Genomic DNA, 19,198 nt, shown 5'->3' on the forward strand with positions numbered 1-19,198 from the left:
ACACACACACATACGGCCACATGGTTGACATGTGTGAGCCGTGTTTCAGAGGGCGGTCATTCACAGCTCAAACTATACCTTTCCTTTGTAATTTAATTTTCTAAGACCAAATAATAAACAGTCGGTAAGCGTCGGTAAAAGTGGTAAGCCCTTTTTACACAGAGATTGTGCTACAGGGCTGCTACTAAGTCCTTTCTTTATACACACAACAGTGGCATCATGCAACTCCAGTGTGTGATTTTAGACAGCATGTCAGCATTGCGGAAGCAAAAGTGGCATGACAGGTGTGACGTTTACCACAGCAGCATCTGCCTTTAGTGTGACAGTATATGCCTCAGCAGCACTTTATAGACAATAACAATGGCCAAATATGTGGTGGCTGATCTCATCCTCTGCTCTGAGGATAAGGAGCTCCCTGACCTTTTTTTTTCTCAAATTGTGGACATTTACGGCTGATATTCCTCTTCTTTGAGATAGCTGCTTATTGTTAATAACTGCTTTTTAAATCTCCTGCCATGGGTCACACACATAATACATTGTCAAAACATCCCACAATGGTCCTATCCTGCTGGTTGCCCCATTTACACAGACACTAGCCACTTTTACACTGCCTGTTCAAGGGGGGGATGTTGTGCCGTTATACTGCCTTGCCATTCTATATATAATGTACAGTTTCGGAATTGGGGACAGAGTTGTCTCGCCACGCTAGGTAATACAAGCACAGAAACCTGTGAAAACGGATCAGCTGGCAGGATGGGATCATGGGTGGCACAGGTGTGATGTTTTGAAGGCATGTTATGTGTGAGACCAACAATGGATTTACAAATCAGCTAGAAGCAGTTAGCAGCTAACTCAACGAAGAACATCAGCTGTAACAACTACAAATTGGGAAAACAATGGAATTCATGTCCTCCTTACCCTCTGAGCAGAGGAAGAGATCAGATGCCATATGACAGGTACAGTAAATGAGTGTAATTCCCATGTTAATCCCATTGTTAGTGTTTAACAACAATCATATGTTATCTGACACATGAGATGCTGACGCTGTTGTGTTAACATCATGCCTGTCACGCCTCATTTGTTTCCACAATACCGGATGCTATTTAAAATCACACACTGGAGTGGCATAATGCTGCTGTCATTTGGTTTTATATACAAATGCAAAAACGCCATATAGAAGGGATTTAGTGGCGCCCCTAAAGTGCGATCTCTGCGTAAAAAGGGCAACAGCTTTGGCGCTGTTATTACCTCCATTGCCAACTCAAAGTCAAGACAACTCTGTCCCCCATTACGCAATTGTACCTTTTATACAGAAGGAGGATATTGCTGCCCGTTTCTGAGCAGGCAGTGTAAAAGAGGCTGTTGATAGCAATCCTTTTGATTTATGAAGATAGAGTACTTGTGAGCCATAAGTGGACTATAATCTGTTAGTACCATGATTGTTTCCAATAATGGCAGTGGAGGCGGAGGCTTGTTACAAGACCTTTCATCAGGTGAGGAGTAATGGCTAGTGCAGCGCTCAGCTTTTTTACCCCCTTACCTGCTTTGCTGACAGACACTGAAAAAAAAAAAAGCCACGCTGTGATTTTGCAGGCGAGGAAACAATACATCTAAACAATCCCAAATGTGCTGCGGGGGCTTTTCTTTTCATCAGAGATAAGGTTGGCTGTTTGATACATTCTCACTGTCGAGGCAAAGCACCCCAGATGTGGTCTCCTGTTACGTCAGGAACACCTAAATGTAGCTGTGCGGCCCTGAGCAGGTCACTGAGACAGGCGGAGGGACAAAGGGCAGAGTGTGTGCTAACGTCAGGAGGACAGAAAGGTGCGGCTATCAGCAGGTTGGAAAGCAAGTTTACTGGCAGAGACAGAGGATAGAAATTCCACTCATGACTTAACTACTCGAACAGATATAACACACATGAAGGCACATTTAACTACACATGCACATGACGCCTATGCTGGAAATTGGACATGGTAACTCTAAACGTGGGTCCCTTTTGCCCTGTGGGTGGGATAGGTCACATGATAGCACCCCAGAGAAGCTCAGCTGTTTGCCACTCTAATTCTGTCTCAAGCAGCTGAGCACTGACCCACTGCTCCACTGAACTGTCCCAGTAATGATAATTGTGTGTGTGTGTGTGTGTGTGTGTGTGTGTGTGTGTGTGAGTGTGAGTGTGTGTATAGAGTGAATGGGGTTAATGATGAAAATGTGTCCACGCCTTCAAAAGCTGGACTGCTGGTGTTGCTTCAGAGTTAAATAGCTGGAGTACAACCTTTATTTCCACATGCCTAAGCATGTTCACATACATGATTTGAGGGGTGAATTATGGTGCCGAGAGAGCGGCCGAGAGAGCGAGATAGAGGGCAAAACAGGAACAGGAAATATTTGGGAAAAGAACAGGAAATGTGTGTATTGTCTCCCACAGGCAATGTTAGTGTCAGCAAAGTACTGCGCTTGTATTTAATGGATAAGTCCTGTGATATTTTATATTTTTCCAACTATCAACCACAGACAAGACCAAAACTAATGATGATTTGATTCTACTAACAAATATTGCCTGTGCTTTGAGCTCCAATGAGGGGCATATTTATAGACGGAACAGGCAATGCGGCTGCACTGGAGCCTGTAGGGTGAAGGCTGTGGAGAGAGCAGGGCATTTGACAATGTTTTGGGTGTACAACAGACCCTTGTGAGTGATTTATATCCCCAACGTGTTAATACACCTGTGTTTACAGAACTCACTTCAGATTTATAATGGTCCAATTTGCTATATTTGTCCTTGAAAAGGCAAATCTATCATTGTCACGGTTGTTGTCTTCTGTAACATAGTAGCAGTCTATAGTAAAAATTATATACTTATTCAACATTCTTAAATAATCCATAACTATTCAATACATTTTCTTTGGTATTTTTGTCATATATGCATATGCAACGACTGCTGGGTAAAATGTATGTTGGTGTTGTCCAATGTCAAGTCTCTATTTTAGACAATATGATATATGGTAGCTAGTTTAGGTTATACAGTATATGCCTAATGGTGCGCGCCTGTTTGCATGTATATGTGTCTGTTTCCTTTATAACTAGCAACTATAGCGTGCACCAGGGCCCATGGTAACTTCCTTACACCACTGTTGGTCAAAAGGTATTAAAATATGTTAGTGAGTCACACTGTTGCACTGGTTGATATATTCCTTCTTTAAAACAAACATGGGTACTGTACATAGACCCTTGAGTTGGGCGTTTTAGTCGTCGCCATCTTGTTTTTTTGGAATCAGAAGTGAACATACTTAGACAAGTTGGTGGGGCTGTGAAGGAGAGATGGGTGGATCTTATTCATAGAGTGTAAATAACTGAAGTAGCGACCGTGAGGTCACGTATTACTTTACGGACTCCCTTTTGTTGAAGCATCGAGTTTGGCGTTTTGGCTTCCTTATTTTTCTTTTCTTCTCTTTTTTTTGAGCTAGAAGTGACCATATTTGTACGAGAGGCTGGAGCTGTAGAGGAGCGAGGGGTGGATCTGACTGAGAAGCAGAGGACACTAATAGCAGACAGCCTGTCACTCAAAGTGGCCGCACCATTAATTGTGTGTACTTTAAAGCCTTAATAAAATGTAAACGGGTGAGTTAAATAAAAATTCAACCCCCTCACAGCTGTCATGAATTTTGAAATTATTACTATAGAGACCAGAACTGGTTTTTTTTTTTGCATCGGGCAGGAACCATGTTTATTTTTGCTGTAAAGTTTTAACATGGGGGTCTGTAGGGATTGACTCAGTTGTGTCTGTTCAAAGAACTACTGTTTTTGGCACTTCTGCGTTGGCTTTTTTTTTTTTTTCAGCTCCAGAGGTTGGCACTTGGTACTGTAATTTATGTTCAATCAATTGCATATACATGTGCAGGAAACACCACACTTGCACTAATCCACACAAATACACTGTTTACTCCTGTCTGAATTACATTTGCTGCAAAATACAGCTCTCAGCCGGGGCCGATTATTAGGCTATGGGTCCCTTGGCAAAGAGTGCAACATGCCCCCCCACCCCCACCTCTCCTACACAGTAGCAAAACACACACTTTATAGTTGTTAAGCCTCATTTTATGGCCATTGTTTTGTGTGTTTTGTATTTCTTCGAGGTAATTTAGTGACATTTTGTCGTTGTGTGTTGTTTTGTGGTTGTTTTGCCCCTATTTGCTGTTATTTTGTGTCTCTTTGAAATTCCTTTGCATATCTTTGTGGACATTTTGAATTTCTTCCTGGCTGGTACGTTTGAGTGACATTTTTCAGGTGAAGGCCAGGGGGCCGCTGACATTTATGGCCCCTGGGCCTGTGTCTGGTAGGCCTGTTCAGTAATCCATCTCATGTTCTCTGCTGTTTTTAGAAAAATCTAACTACATGTGCATGAAATGATTTGAAAGATTTACTTCTTTCGTAAGAGCAAATGCACTTGGGTGAGTGCAGCAGGTTAGGAAGGTCAGAAACTGATGCATTGTTGGTTTTGGTCTTTTCATTACATTCTGATTCTGATTCTGATTCATTTGTTAAAATTTATTATAAACAAGCATTTTTTAATGTATAGAAACTGGAGAGGACTATACAGACATTATGCTATTAATATTACTAATGCTAATGTTTTCGTTGAATTTTTATTGTCATGGTCGCCATGTCTGGGAAACATGATATTGACTCTAATCCATATCCTTAAGAAAATCAATATGACAGAGCAGAAAAGCACATTGGTACACACACGCACACACACACACACACATGCACATGCGTATGCACACACTAATATCATGTGTCCTCTCCTCTAATCAAGTGCAGAATGTCAATTAACCAGCCTCACATTTATCATACTGTATGTCTCTTCAAGGTTAAATGGCAGGTAACTCTCTGCCAGAATCTCTAACTGATGTGTAATTTTATTTATACGAGCAGTAAAGCATAAAGAATAACACCTAGCAAGACATTGTGGACTAAAGAGGATTTTGATTAATTTCAATCGACAAAACAGTTGAACCACCACCCAGTGAAGGGGTTCTGCATGCACGCACACACATGCACTCTCCTCTCACAGTCACACACACACACACACACACACACACACACACACACACACATATGATTTCACAGCACACACAGATGCAGCGCTGTGCTCCATGTTAGAGTGGCTTATTGTTCTCTGGTATAGAGAACACAATATCCAAGTCTAGTAATAGAGGTTAGATTAATTGCTGACAAATCTGTATTCAGCAGTTCCCTTTCTCTCCGCTTGACAGATTTATGACAGAGATTGATGGAGGGGAGGGACGAGTCGAGAGCCGCCTCTGTTCAGTGAGAAAAGAGGACAACAGCTTAGTGACTCAAATGGAAGCAGAAAAGAGAAAAAAAACAGAAAGGATTGTTTTGGTTGGATCCAACACATGATCACAATGTTGTCCTTGAGGTTGTAGGAGGCATACTCTTTTATATTTTAAGCTGTTGTAACCACAAAAGGTACCTCAAAAAATATTGTTTATCATTTTATTTTGTTCATACTCAATATGTTGAATACTTACAAATGACACTTTAAGGAGCAGCAAAAGAAACAGGCCTTCATGGCAGGTATTTTGCCTGGTCATAGTAGGAGTTGGTGTTGACATTAAATAATATTTAATGACATTAAACAATAACAACATTATCATTATGGCTCTTGTATTCAGTTGTCCCAGTAAGCTGTAAGCTGACAGTGAACTGAAACTGAAGCAGCTAAATGGAATCTAGCAATAATTAAGTTTAATTGTGATACCAGTTCTTGTCAAAATGTAAAAAAAAAAACAAAAAACAAAAACAAAACTGAGCTAATGCTGACCAAATAGGAACCATAAGCAGAACTAAGATTTTTTTCTTTCCAAATGGAACAGTTGCACATTGTGGGAAATGCCCTTGTTAGTTCATGAGTTTTCTTGTTCAGAATCCAACCTCTTTCCAGCAGCCAATAAGCTAAGCTTAGCATAAAGACTGGAAACAGCTAGCCAGGCTCTGCCCGAACGATCCCTCTACTAGCACCTCTAAAGCTCATTAATTAAAAAGTTACATCTCATTTGTTTAATGCGTACAAACCCCCCAAGTGTGTAAACAACATGTAGATAGATTGTGTTTCCTCTAGGCAGAGCCAAGCTGGTCTTTTTCTCCTAAGCTAACCAGTTGCTGGTTGTAGCTTAATATACTCAAATTATTTAGAGTAGATTTACATATTTCAATTACATATAAAACTTCCATCTAATTAAGTCAAGTAGACCAAAAATTACTATAATTAAATAAAACAGAGACTGAATAGACTATGAGAATATATGTTAGTTTAGCTAATATATTTGACCTAATTTACTGTAATAGTTTTAATGAAATTAATATTGGTAAATTCTATGAATTTCAAATTTATTAGCAGTAGTAACATTTACTTTATTGTATAAAGTAAATTCTAGGGCGTTCCGCATTAATGTGTTAATATACGTACACAATGCACAATTAAAAAAAAACAAAAAAACAAAAAATAATTTTAGTAATTGCTGGCCAACATTCTTGTATTAAAGAGAACGTACTGGGCTAAGTTTCTGAACTAGAGTGATGACACTGATATCACCTGAAACTAGAAGACGGAAGAAATCTGGTGGTACTCAACCATGTCATGCGATCTTCTCAGGAAGGAGGCTAAATAACGCTCCAAAGTTAGGATAAATTCTGGCAATTGAAAACCGGCATGGCCACTTCACAGGGCTCCCTTGACCTCTGACCTCAAGATATCTGAATGAAAATAGGTTCTATGGGCACCCATGAGTCTCCTCTTTACAGACATGCCCACTTTTTGCTAGTCCTATGAAGTTTTTTGCTGTTTTTTGATTCCTAATCAAGACAGTCTGATAAGAATTACTTCACCTTGTCAATATGCACTTCAAAACTGTTTGAAATGCAAAATAATGGATTTGAAATCATTTGATTACAAAATGCGATGAATCATGAAAAGTATTGAAATTCTGTGATAAAAAAAATTAACAGCCCTAGTAAATTCTATTAATAAAATCTCATAGTCTATTAACCTGTTGTTTTTTAAATTCAATTACATAAATGGTATTTTATATGTAATTGTAATACATAATCCTGACAATAGAACAAATAATTCATTTGAGTGTGTTTACCAACATGAAATTGGTATCAGTCTTCTCATCTAACTTTTGGCAAGAGGACAAATAGCTTTTATTCCTCATTTGCTGCTGAGGAGCAACTCACAATTTTACCACCTGAACCAAAGTGTTACCATGCGAATATACATATTTCCCACTATTTCAAACCATATTTCCAATGAGTATGAGTGTCAAACACAGCTGTATAAAACCCCATTCCATTCAGGTGTTTCACTTTCAGATATTTTGCATTAGACTCACTTTCATGCCTTAGTGGCAAACCTACATGGAAACAGAATCATTAATGTTATTGGTTACACCTGTGCTTGTACTGCTGTGGAAACCTCTTACTGCACAGGATAACTCACATGCAATCTTTATTTAGCTCAGATGCTCCATGGCAAATGAAAGACATTACAGACTATTTTAAACATAATTAATACCCACTAATGACTGCTAATCATTAAGCATTTTGTGGCAGTGGCAAAATGCATTCCTGTCTGCATTCCAGCTCCCGTTGGCTCTTTAGATTTCCTTGACAAAAACCACAGGACCTTCACATGAGCACAAAGGACTTCTTTGAATGCTTAAGTCTTAGGACAGAGACATTACCGCCAGGGTCTCTCAGCTGATTGGCCCTGTGCTGGCCATGGGCCATAATGATGCTGGACCCACATGATAATAATCAGTACACAGAACAGACATGCTCAAAGTACATAATGGATAAATATGATGACAACATTCAAACGCTGTGTGGGGGTTTCAACACAGCTTAACGGATCAGTCTGATGTTGCTGATTGAATTCATGAGGTTAAAGAAAAAAACCTAAATTATTTATTCCACCTCCCTCCTTCCACCTGATGTCACAGCTAACAGCTCATCCAATTGGTCGAGGCCAAAGCCCGCCAGCTGTTTGTAATCAGGAGCATTTGGGAGTCAGGATCACATGACGCCCTCAAGGCACACATGCACACATTGATATATACATACACAGTGCAGTGCATCTTTAACCTCACACCCCTTCCCAAAGGCTACTCCTTTGCAGCCAGGATCACCTCCAGATGTGCACACTGTGTTCTCACCTCAGGATGAAAAAAAAAAAAAAAAAACAGGGGAGGGGTGCGGCACAAAGAGGGAGAGGACAGCGTAATGAAAATGGAAACAGCTCCAAGAGTTTGGGAGGAAGGAGCTTTAGAACCTTCATGTTCAGGATACAGTGATGGGACCAACGTTTGTCTTTCTTCAAATTATGTAACTTCAGTTTAAACTGATGTAAGGAGGGCAAAGTCCTCAATGAAGAATATACTTGAAAGGATTGTTACTCTGCTGCCTCCTAGTGGGACAAGTCCTTAAATACAGCAGTGTACTGAATATATATAAAAGCTCAAACATGTAAACACATGCATCTCTGACTGCCCAATCGGACTATTTAACCAAAAAGACACGAAGCAATAAGTAAAACAAGAGTTTGTTTCATTTCAACTGGAATTATTTATTTTTCCATCGTCAAAAATTAAATTACATATACATATAAAACATGTAGAATAATTTTGCTCCAGACTAATCATTCAGTGGTTGCAGAGACAAGGTATCGCTCTGTCTATGGCTCCAAGACTATGAGATTAAGGTTACTGCAAAACAGGCTCTCTTCTCCCTGAAAGCCTCCTGCTTTTCTATCTGTCTCTTTCATCCTTTTCTTCTCCTGTCACCCTGACTTTGTCCTTGAAAAAGACACAAGTTAAGTCTTATATTCAATAGATCATAGCCTCACACAGTGCACAGTCTTCACTTTTATCTACATGTAAAAATGAAGTCTTCTGGCAGGAGAGAAATTGAAACAGAGTCTCTAGCTGTATTTTTATGTGACGAGGAAACTGTACAAAATGGGGACACCGTGACATTGAAGTTTTCAAGACAGCCTGCACCTCATTAATGGCTTTTCTGTTTTTGGTTGGATGTAAGAGTCAGAAATGACAGCACAACAGGAAGTGGTTATGTATTCTATGACAGGCACACACATACTGCACGTATATTTATACTCACATCCATCGAAATGTGTATGACCTTCTCGGTCACACGTATATGCAGTAAACCTACAGTATAACAGTATGCTTACCATACATTCACATATACATTAATGATTTGAAAATCAAGTTTAAGACACATGATGCTTATTAAAATCACTTCAACAATTGCTAGTTCAGTTCTTTTGTTTGAGCACTTCTACAGTCATTGGATGTTTAAAAATGCTTTTCTCAATTTACACAGTTAATTTGCACTCACTCATGTTATTTAGAATATATATATTTACACAATGAATAATATTTAGTCATGCCATTTAATTAGTTTAGTGATGGGTCCTTGGACACACAAGACTATTCACATTCAAAAGTCAAAGCAGGAGTACATGACGGCAACACGATGTACAAAACTTTCATACGCGTCTTGGAGGAGGTATTACTGCATGTGGTGTTACAGTGATAGATTACTGTACTTGTGCACTTTGCTCTGAAGTCACTTGAATAAAAATGATGGGAAATTTGGAGAAAATAGCCTTGAAAATCCTAATAAAACAACTCATGGATTGATATTTAATTGGACAGTCAAACAAGGACTTTCTAGATTTTAAACATGACTACTGTAATCTTTTTAATTAATGCATCCAATATTTTAAATGGATCATTTTCATAGATTTATTTATCTATTTTGTATTGAGTCTCTCATTAGTCTTTCCTTCTATTTTCCAATAATGTATCAATCATTGATTTATGAGCAGTTTCAAGGCTCCTCCATCGAGGACAAAAGAGGGACAATCACTGTTTATTGGACAAACCCCTGATGTCTCCCATCACAGCTCTTTGCTCCCTTTGATAACCATTAAATATATTTTATTGGATTCATTCCTATAAGCGTTTATTTTTCTTAGTTCATCTTGCTTATTACAATATATACAGAAAGTAAAGAGAACACATTGGAATTTCATATCTAAAAATAAATAACTTTAATAAATGATTGTAAAATCATTTAATTGCTTAATAGACGTCTTTAAAAGAAAATATATCAAATTCTTTATCTACAGAAAGTGCAACTACAAATAAAGTATTATTGGAGGTCATTCCTTCACACCACAATCTCTGCTCCCTTTGGCTCTCCGAGCTTTGAGGTGACACTGGTGTGTGTGAAACTCAACAAGAAGAGTCTTGTCCTAAAGTAAGTAAAGATTTGACTCTGATAATCGAAAAGAAGAGTGCACACGTTACAAAACTGTGTTTATCTGAACTGACATGTCTCAGGAATCCACATAATGAAGGAACGTGTGATAATGTCAAAATGTATCCTTTTAATTGAGTGTGGAATTTTGTACTTTTTTGGCACATGCAAAAGTGTTTTAGGCTTCAGATGTTGCATTTTCCTGAAATGCCTCTATTTAAAACAGGGATGGATAAAAAAAGAAAAGTTGCATTGGCAACCTTGACCTTAATAAATAAACAGCTGTAGTAAGGTGATTTGGGGTTGGATTTTGGGTAAATTATTGCTTAAAAGAAAGTACATCAACCACCTCAAAAATAATGAAATAATTATTACTTTATCTGATACTTAAAGGGCCACACACACTCACTGTCTCTCTCTCTTTCTCCCTCTGTCTCTCTCTCATTCTCTCTCTCTCTCTCTCTCACACACACACACACACAGGCACGCACACACAAATATACACACATTCTGTACTTCTGCCTTTGTGGGGACCCTTATTTACATAAGGCATTCTCTAGCCCCGTACCATAACTTTAAACAGCACCACTGAATGCCTAACCTAGACCTAATTGTAAGATGAACCTTAAAACCAAGTCATAACCCTCAAACAGGCCTTTGAAGAAGTGAGGGCTAGTCAGAATGTCCCCGCTTTCCAAAACTGTCCTGACTTTGTCGGTAAAAATCATCAGTCCTCACTATGCTGAACAAACACATACATATACACACAACACACCATCTCGCTGCTCTGGTTTCTTCTCACCTGACCCCATTCAAAGTGCCTTGCAGGAGCATTCATTACTTGTCTGAGGTAAAGAAATAAGTCACTGTACGAACACATGACGAATATGCTGTAGAACGACCACCATCCTGCACAATCATCAGTTCAAAGACAAACATCCATAAAGGGAAAAAGACAACACCTCAAAAAACACACTATTAATGCCGCTGCTTCAGCTGAAGTGGGTCTTCTAACATTTACAATTTTCAGTTCACATCATCACACAAAACTGACACAAAGTTTTATGCTCCCAAAGAGGATTTGTCCATGTGTTACTCAACCTGCAATGTATTGTTAAAATCTACCAAAAAAAATCAACCACATCATCACTATTAGAAAAAGAACACACTCATGGCACATTAATTAAAAAGACATTTAGTTGATTTAAGGAATGGTGATTGATAAACCCACTTACATTAATTAAAAGAACCTGGTTTGGTTTTAAAGGAGCATTTACTCTCCATCATATAGCCCAGCTAAGTGTACAGTGGAGAGGTGAAACTTGGGTGTTGTTTCTGATGAACAAAGGGGAGAAGAGAGGTTGTTGCTGTTATATGCATGTTTGTGTGTGTATGTTTGTGTGCACCTCTATCTTTGTGAGGATCAAATGTCCTTAAAGGAGCTCAATATCTCATTTAGAGCATTAATATAGAAGCAAACCGCTACTTCCTATGTAAGAATATCGTGGAGTAATGGTGTCCTGAGCAGAAAATTAAGTCACGCTCCCTCTGTGTGTTTTAAGTCCAAGTTCCTCCGTTAGTTGTTGTAGTTGAAGGTCCAGCTGTGCATGCATGTTAGTGCAAGTGAGTTACTGTGTGTGTATCCCTGGCTAGCTAATCACTGTCGCCATCTTCATATATCAGTTAATGTTTATAACACCATCTCGACCCAAAAGCAGCAATTCCTTAGGTTTGCTAGCACTCTTAGCATTGTCGCTGTTGTTAATCGCTGTTAGCACCATTAGCTACTAGCACCGTTGTTGCTAGATGCTGGCTCAGCCACTACCATGTTGAAAACCATGTGCACACAACCTGAATCACACTCTGAATCATAGATATGCTCTGAATGTTGTATGCAGCTCCTTTAACACGGATACTTAATATTCTTATATCAAAAGTGGATCAAAAGACTTGTATTTGGAAGGGATCACTTGTGATGTATTGACAATAAATTATCATCCAACTCTGCACTCCCCCTCAGCAGGGAGCTTTACAGCTTTTTTTCAGTCTAGCTTTACTAGTTTGTTTCACTTCTATGTTTTTAGCTGTATCCAGTAGATTTTTAGCAAAAGAGCTCTAAAAGCTTGAGTAACTGCTCACCACCAAACTGCTAAAAATTAAGTTAGCTACTAGCTGGTAAGCACAGTGTAGCATTTAGCAGCTAAATAGACAGATATATCCTCTAGGAGTTGGTAGAGACCAAAAACAGAGCTAAAAGCGGAGTAAATATTTGACTTTCATTCATAGGGGAGCCAGAAACATCGGATGAATGATAATGTTGCTCTGAATCTGTGATGTGTAAATAAGCAATTATTTGCTGATAAGTTTGCAATATTAATTTAAAATGTGATAATATGTCCATATTGGGTTTATATATTATTTTTGGTTCCCTCAAGTGGCCAAAAATTTTTTAAAAATATTATGCATTTTTAAACAGTAGTAAGATTTAATAGGCACATTTAAACTAATGCAGTTGTTAGTCCTCATTCATTATAATAAGGTGGACAAAATAATAAAAACATTAATTAAAACACACTACAATTAAACATTGCCACATATTTCATTCTCCAAAATGATTACAAAGTTGAATCATCACTTTTTTTTTTAAATAGTTTAAATAAGAACAGGACATTATAACCTTGATGAGGGTATGATTTATTGCAGGGCAGTTGCATTAGGCTGCATCAGTTTTAGCTAGATGCACTTAAAATGACAACTGGGCATATTCCTAGTTTATATCTGTGCTAGGGATCAGTTTATTCTAGTATTAAATGAAAAGAATTTACTACAGCTATTTCGTTGATGTTTGGCAGTAAAGTCGATATTTATAGACAAACAGCAGCTGTGTCACCACGAGCTAAAAACAAACCATGCAGACTTTTTGGCTGACATTTTAGGAGACAGACCAGTGACACTGTGAATTACTGACTGACTGACTGACTGACTAACTGGTGTGTTGTGAGGCTGTTTGAGATGTCACGTGTAAATGAGTTTGAAATAAATGGACGCCTTTCAAGTGTGAATTAGAAAATGTCTCCATATCTCAGTGAAATCTCCAGGTCTGCCAGCAGCTGTCACGGTGTCCTCCATTATTTACTGTCAGCGTGCAGGAAGCAGCTCCAGGATGTGTCTCTAGATTACATTATCAGCCACAAATTAATTAAAGCTGAGATATTCGATACTATTGAATTTTCACTAGTGGATGCTGCTACAGGAGAAAATGCCCCAAGTTTCATCCTTTGTCATCCTTCAACCTCGCAATTACGATGGAAAGCCAGTGGCAGTGTAACACAAAGGACCTTCTTCCCTGTCTGGTTTAGTAGAAGGCTGAGAGTAGAAAGATAATGATGGTTGAGATTTACTTGTTAACTAGTTTAGATGGTTCAGGGGTCAGAGTTTGTATTAGGTTAGCACTGGTTTTTGTTTAAGGGAAATAAGATCTTATAAATATTTGCAGTCCTCACTAAGATAGAAGTGCATGTGTATGTCTATGAGCGTGAAAGTGTACTTCCTTCTCTTTGCTTGTATGTTTGCAGACAGTAGTGTGATGCGGTTAGCTGGTAGAAATCATCCAGACTTGTTTCTCTAAGCACTGAAGTGGCTGACAGTCAAAGCAGCCAAATTGCAGCGTCCTGTGGTCCAGAGCTACAGTCTGTCAGGACTGCAAACATCCTTTACTCGTCTATGAACGCGATCCCTTCAGTCCTATAAAGAAAAACAAAGAAACTCTAAATTAACACAGCACAGAAAAAAAGTTTGGCTGCTCCAGATTTACAACCACCAGTAGGGGCAACAATCACAAGGCACAAAAGAAGCGAGTGGCCATAATGTGAAGCAGGAATATTTCCATATGACAGCAGGGGGGGAGGAAAAAGAGGGTATGGCCTTGCCTTCTTAGCAACCACAGGACGAGTGTCCTTTTGATTGGAGTTGAGGGATTTCCACACGGTGGTTTTAGACATTTCATCAGATATATTAATATCAGAGGGATCACACCTGAGGAACAGGGAGAGGAAAAGGAGGGTAAGAGGAGAAAGAAGATAGTATAGGGAGTGAGCTGAGGCTTAGGGGGAGGTCACAGTGTGTTATTATTCACAGGGGGCACTCGAAAAACAGAATATCACACACCAAACAAGACAAGCATGCCAATAGATAAACATGAAGGTGGAGCATCTCTCATAATCTCACCACTCCAGTCATCTGATGTCCATCTGGTCCACTTTAGAGTGTGTGTAGGTGCATGTGTGTGTGCTCACCTGGGGTCATGTGCTTTGGGGGTCTGAACAGGCTTGCTGCTCTCCATGGGAATCTGAACAACAGTTGTATCTTCTTTCTTTGAGCTGAGCATAACCTGCGATTCCTACAAGACCGTGCCACAAACATATCCTGTCATAAGTGCTTAAGTGCACATTTATTTATGTTCATCTTTGTATTTTAAGATTTCATTTAGACTACCTCTTCTATTGTTTTGGAGGCATCATCCAGGTTTTTTTTCTTCCACTCAGGCATTAAGTCATCCAGGTAACTTAGCTCTCGCTTGGAGAAACACCAGTCCAGCAGTTTGCGGACGAAAACCAGAGCCAGCACCTTCAGGCACAGGAGGGAAAAAAATCTGTTATTTAAATGGACAGTCGAGTCACCAGATTAAAATGTCGGCATTGTACCAATGCCAGACCACAAATATGTGACATTTGTATGTTTTGTTTGTATGACATAGTTCAGATCTCATGTACTTGAGCTGAGGGGACAGTAGATGGTGTGACAAGAGGTCTTGACATTTCTAACCATGTTTGCAGCAACCAAACCAGGTATTTTTTAACAATAGTTTGGGACATGCCCATCTGTATTTGTACCGACAAAAGCAATTCTTTTTGTACAAGAATTTGGGAAGTGTCCTTTTTATGTCTGTAGTGACTAAAGCAAGTAGTTTTTTAAACAAGAGTTTAGAACATGACCAGCCATGTTTGTAGCATAAAAAGCGAGTATTATTAACAAGAGGTTGGGACATGTACATGTTTATAGCGACCAGACTGGCTATTTTTTAATGAACAATCATGATATTTTAGCTTGTAGTGACTAAACTGGGTATTTTTTAACAAGGGCTTGGTACATGTCCAAGTGTGTTTGTAGCAACAAAAGTGTTTGTTTTTTGTTTTTACTAGAGTTCAGGACATGTCCAGCTGCATGGTGCAGCAACCAACCGGGTATTCTTTAACAAGAGATTGGGACATGTATAGTCCTGGTTGCATTGGATATTTTATAATTAGAGTTCGGGACTTTTCCAGCTGTGTTTGTGTCATGATCTTAGGTTTTGTTGTAATTTATAACGTGTTTTACTTTAAAAGTCAAGCTCCTTATATCTCATGTCTTGTGTTACTTCCTGCCTTTGTCTGTTTCTCACTTGTTTTCTGACTCATCTGTCTTCTGTCAGTCTTGTTAGTCTTTCCCTGTTCCCGGAGTCTCACCTGCACACCTGTTCTGTGTCAGTCTGGTTTGCTCCACCCTAGTGTTCCCTGCCACATCTTTGTTGTTAGCCAAACTCTGTTTCCCCCTCCTTTTGCCCATGTCTACCTACCCCAGCTGTGTCTTGTTCTTGTGTTTAGGTCCTTGTATATAAATACCTGTATCCCTGTAAGTTTCTCTGTGTTCTTCATTGTGATTATCCCTATGTTTATGCCGTTGTGTAATGCTCCGTTTCCTGCCTCGTCTCTTGTCTTCAGTTTTGGATTTCTTTCCCAACTTCTTCCCTTGTTTGTCATGTCATCCTGGTCGGTTTTCAGTTTAGTTTGGCTCCTCTTTCCTTTGTACTTAAAGTTTTTTTGCCTGCCTGTTTTGGAGCTGTTACAAGCATTAAAACTTGCGTCTTGTTAACGATCTACCTGCTGTTCTGCATTTGGTTCCTCATTCTGAACTGAGTTGAACAGTTTGTAGCCACAAAACTAGGTATTTTTTTAACAAGAGTTTGAGACATGACCAGCCATGTTTGAAATGTGAAACATAAAGGAAAACATGTCCAACATATATGGATTGTACAAATTTAACATATGTGTGGACATTTCCAGTGTAGTGATAAGAGAAAAGGGATGATAGTGGTGGTCAACTCACCATCATTGGGAAGATGATAGCAGCAGGTGAGGTCTTAATGACCCAGAGCAGCACCAGACAAGTGAGCTGGGTGACAGTGAACAGGTGCACCTTCCTCAAGGGGACGTGGCGCAGGTAGATGAAGTCAGGCTGGTGTTTCGCTGGCATGCCGAACAACTTTAGACGGTCGAAGAACTGAGGAGTGAATGCAGGTGGTGGGGGACGTTAGAGACAGAGAGGGTAAAGGAGAGAGACGAATTAATGAGAGCAGAGCAGGGAGGCAGATGGCGAATATGACAAGAGAGAGAAAGTGATTATGAATGACAAATTTAGTTAGATTAGTCTGACAATTAACTGTCAGGCCTCATTGAATTGTGCCGGAATTAATTGGATCAGGAGAAGGCATCACAGGGACAGCCACATTAATAAGAGGTTGGGATGGAGAGGGCCAAAGAACAACTCGGGGCATTTTGTGCTTAAATTACTCTTAATAATAACTATTAATATATAAAAAGTTGAATACACCTGTTCACATGATGGTGTGATTATAGCATCTTGCAAATTATTCATAGATTTTAGACTGTAAATAATAGACACTCACTGACACTAAAACTAGAGGATGCTAAAATCAGACATTTTGAAATTGTACTCATAGTGGCTTTACTGTGAATCATCATCACCATGGAGGGTAATTTTCCTGTGTCATATTCACAGATGTCATTTATTACCTGAATGCCTTTTAAGGAAGAGGCTCCCATGTAAAGGAAAACACCATACAGTACTGGCATAGGAATGAACTGGAGGGGGAAAAAAACATACACCAGTGACCTCTGATGAGTAACAAGATCAAAAATATTCCAGCCAGAGGAGGGCAGCATTGCGGAGCTTGTCTGACTGACCTGCAGGGCTCCAGTCATGAATACAGAGCAGCCCATGAGCAGGAAGATGACCAAGCCGGTGAGCCTCTGCTCTCTGATGCCCAGGAAGCGAGGCTGCTCTCCTGGAGCCGAGCTCTCTGACTCCAGCTTCAGGCTGTTGACATGAGAGATGGACAGGACCGTGGCTGCTACGAACCAGGGCAAGCCCATTATGGAGCACACTGCCAGCATCACCCCAACCATGAGCAGGTCCAGGTGATACCCACAGCCCTTCTGTATAATAGAGATGAGGACAGATTGTTACATGAGCTATGGTCTGCAGCTGGAGGGAACAGTGCATTGATACAGGTTCATAGGTCAGCTGTATTTTTTCTAACCAGCAGTTTGTGCTCTTTGCGGTTGATGATGACGGCAGTAATTTGTTGGTCCATGAAGATGAGGATGGTGCAGAGAAGAGCAGGAATAGCTGCAGCCAGGACTGTCCACCATGGGTTGCGTCCTATTGGACTGATAAACCAACCTCGGTCATCTCTGGTCGGCTGCGGGATCATATTAAAAAGAGTTAGTCCATATCTAAACCATGTGGCATTTTATAGCAAGGTTCTAATCAGAAATTCCTCTATACCTTGAATTTGCTGGGCACCTTTAACTTCTGGGAGGGCACTCCAATGGCATAGTCGAGCAGAACCATGACGGCAATGGTGAGGAACACTGCAAAGTCACTGATCATGGACCTCACCTTGACATGGGAGACAAGGAACAAACAGAGCTCAGTGGTTACCAATGTGGTATGTTAAGGGCTGGCGCTACCAAGGGTGGGACAGGAGGGCCAAGGGAGCCATGGTAACCATGGTGCAATTGCTGGATCCTTGTGGCAGAAATATCTGAAGGCTGACCATCCTGCCTGTAAGGCTGTGGCACGCTCATGTTTTAAGCTAAAAAAAATTAAATCTGGTGAAACTAGACAGCCTAAGGCATGGATTGGTGGCAATCATGTTTGCATAGCTTTGAAGAAAGGGGAGGGGGTGTAAATTACACTCCAAAATTATACTATATTTTGGCAAATGAATAAACTGGCATGGTCATTTTCAAAGGCATCTCTTAAGCTCTTATCTCTAGATATGTGAATAAAAATGAGTTCTGTGGGTACCCACGGGTCTCCCCGAGTCTCCCCTAAACTTGAGTGGGCTTATTCCCGGTAAATTATTTGTTCCTTCCAATCAATGTATTGCTTCAAATTACAGCTGTATATTTGTCTTTTTAAGGAAGAAGGACAAGCCTATTTGGCAAACAGTGAACGGCAAAACATGTATAGAAACATAACACATTAAGGGTCCTGTGTGTAGGATTTAGTGGCATCAAGCACTGATGTCGTAGATTACATCTGAAACTTCTCTCAGCATGTAGGAGTACTATCATGGCCGACGAAAGACTGCAATTGGCCCTGTCTAGAGCCAGTATCAGGTTCAATCTAGGCTACTGTAGAAACAACAAGGCGGACTTTGTTGAGGTGGAATAAATAAACAGCTCATTCAAAGCTCATGAAAAACGCTACAATTCGTCTTTTCAGGTGACTACACTAATGAAAACAAAGATATGAATATTATTCTCAATTTCTGCCAATATATCCCCCTAAATCCTACACAATTGACCATTAAGTAAAAACTGCTTTTAAACTCAAAATGTTACTGTACTGTACTGGTATTAATCTATGCACATCAGATAATTAGTGATATTAACTGTAAAATTAAAAAAACAAAGTATGTCAGTGAACTATTGCTTCACTCTCTATACTGACATAGTTTTCAACTAGCCTGTATACTACA

General features: G+C 39.6%; 2 protein-coding genes across 10 annotated transcripts in view; one reads left to right on the forward strand and one right to left on the reverse strand.

The window, feature by feature from the left end:
* Positions 1–19,198, forward strand: part of LOC148190147 (uncharacterized) — a 57,122-nt gene that overhangs the window by 21,989 nt on the left and 15,935 nt on the right. Inside the window, exon 5 of one of the 8 annotated variants that reach the window (XM_088084194.1) lies at positions 14,916–16,167. The exons of 5 other annotated variants lie outside the window; for them this stretch is intronic. The gene's annotated coding sequence lies outside the window, so the exon portion shown is untranslated. Of the gene's footprint in view, positions 1–3,467; positions 3,643–5,279; positions 5,607–14,915; positions 16,168–19,198 lie in introns of those variants that run through there. 2 more of the 8 variants (XM_088084188.1, XM_088084179.1) reach the window with 2 other exon arrangements.
* slc4a8 (solute carrier family 4 member 8) overlaps positions 10,960–19,198 on the reverse strand; it is a 39,246-nt gene continuing 31,007 nt past the window's right edge. The window contains exons 17-25 of one of the 2 annotated variants that reach the window (XM_042499838.2): positions 17,998–18,111; positions 17,750–17,911; positions 17,394–17,645; positions 17,223–17,291; positions 16,516–16,689; positions 14,866–14,997; positions 14,667–14,770; positions 14,301–14,406; positions 10,960–14,115 (exon numbers count right to left, since the gene is read on the reverse strand). In XM_042499838.2, the coding sequence (XP_042355772.1) occupies positions 14,110–14,115; positions 14,301–14,406; positions 14,667–14,770; positions 14,866–14,997; positions 16,516–16,689; positions 17,223–17,291; positions 17,394–17,645; positions 17,750–17,911; positions 17,998–18,111 (1,119 nt within the window). In that variant the 3' untranslated portion in view covers positions 10,960–14,109. The remainder of the gene's footprint in view (positions 14,116–14,300; positions 14,407–14,666; positions 14,771–14,865; positions 14,998–16,515; positions 16,690–17,222; positions 17,292–17,393; positions 17,646–17,749; positions 17,912–17,997; positions 18,112–19,198) is intronic. The other variant, XM_088084169.1, reaches the window with a different exon arrangement.

Source organism: Plectropomus leopardus, chromosome 2, assembly GCF_026936395.1.
Source record: "Plectropomus leopardus strain MGB_pleo_1.0 chromosome 2, ASM2693639v1, whole genome shotgun sequence".
NCBI lineage: Eukaryota > Metazoa > Chordata > Actinopteri > Perciformes > Serranidae > Plectropomus > Plectropomus leopardus.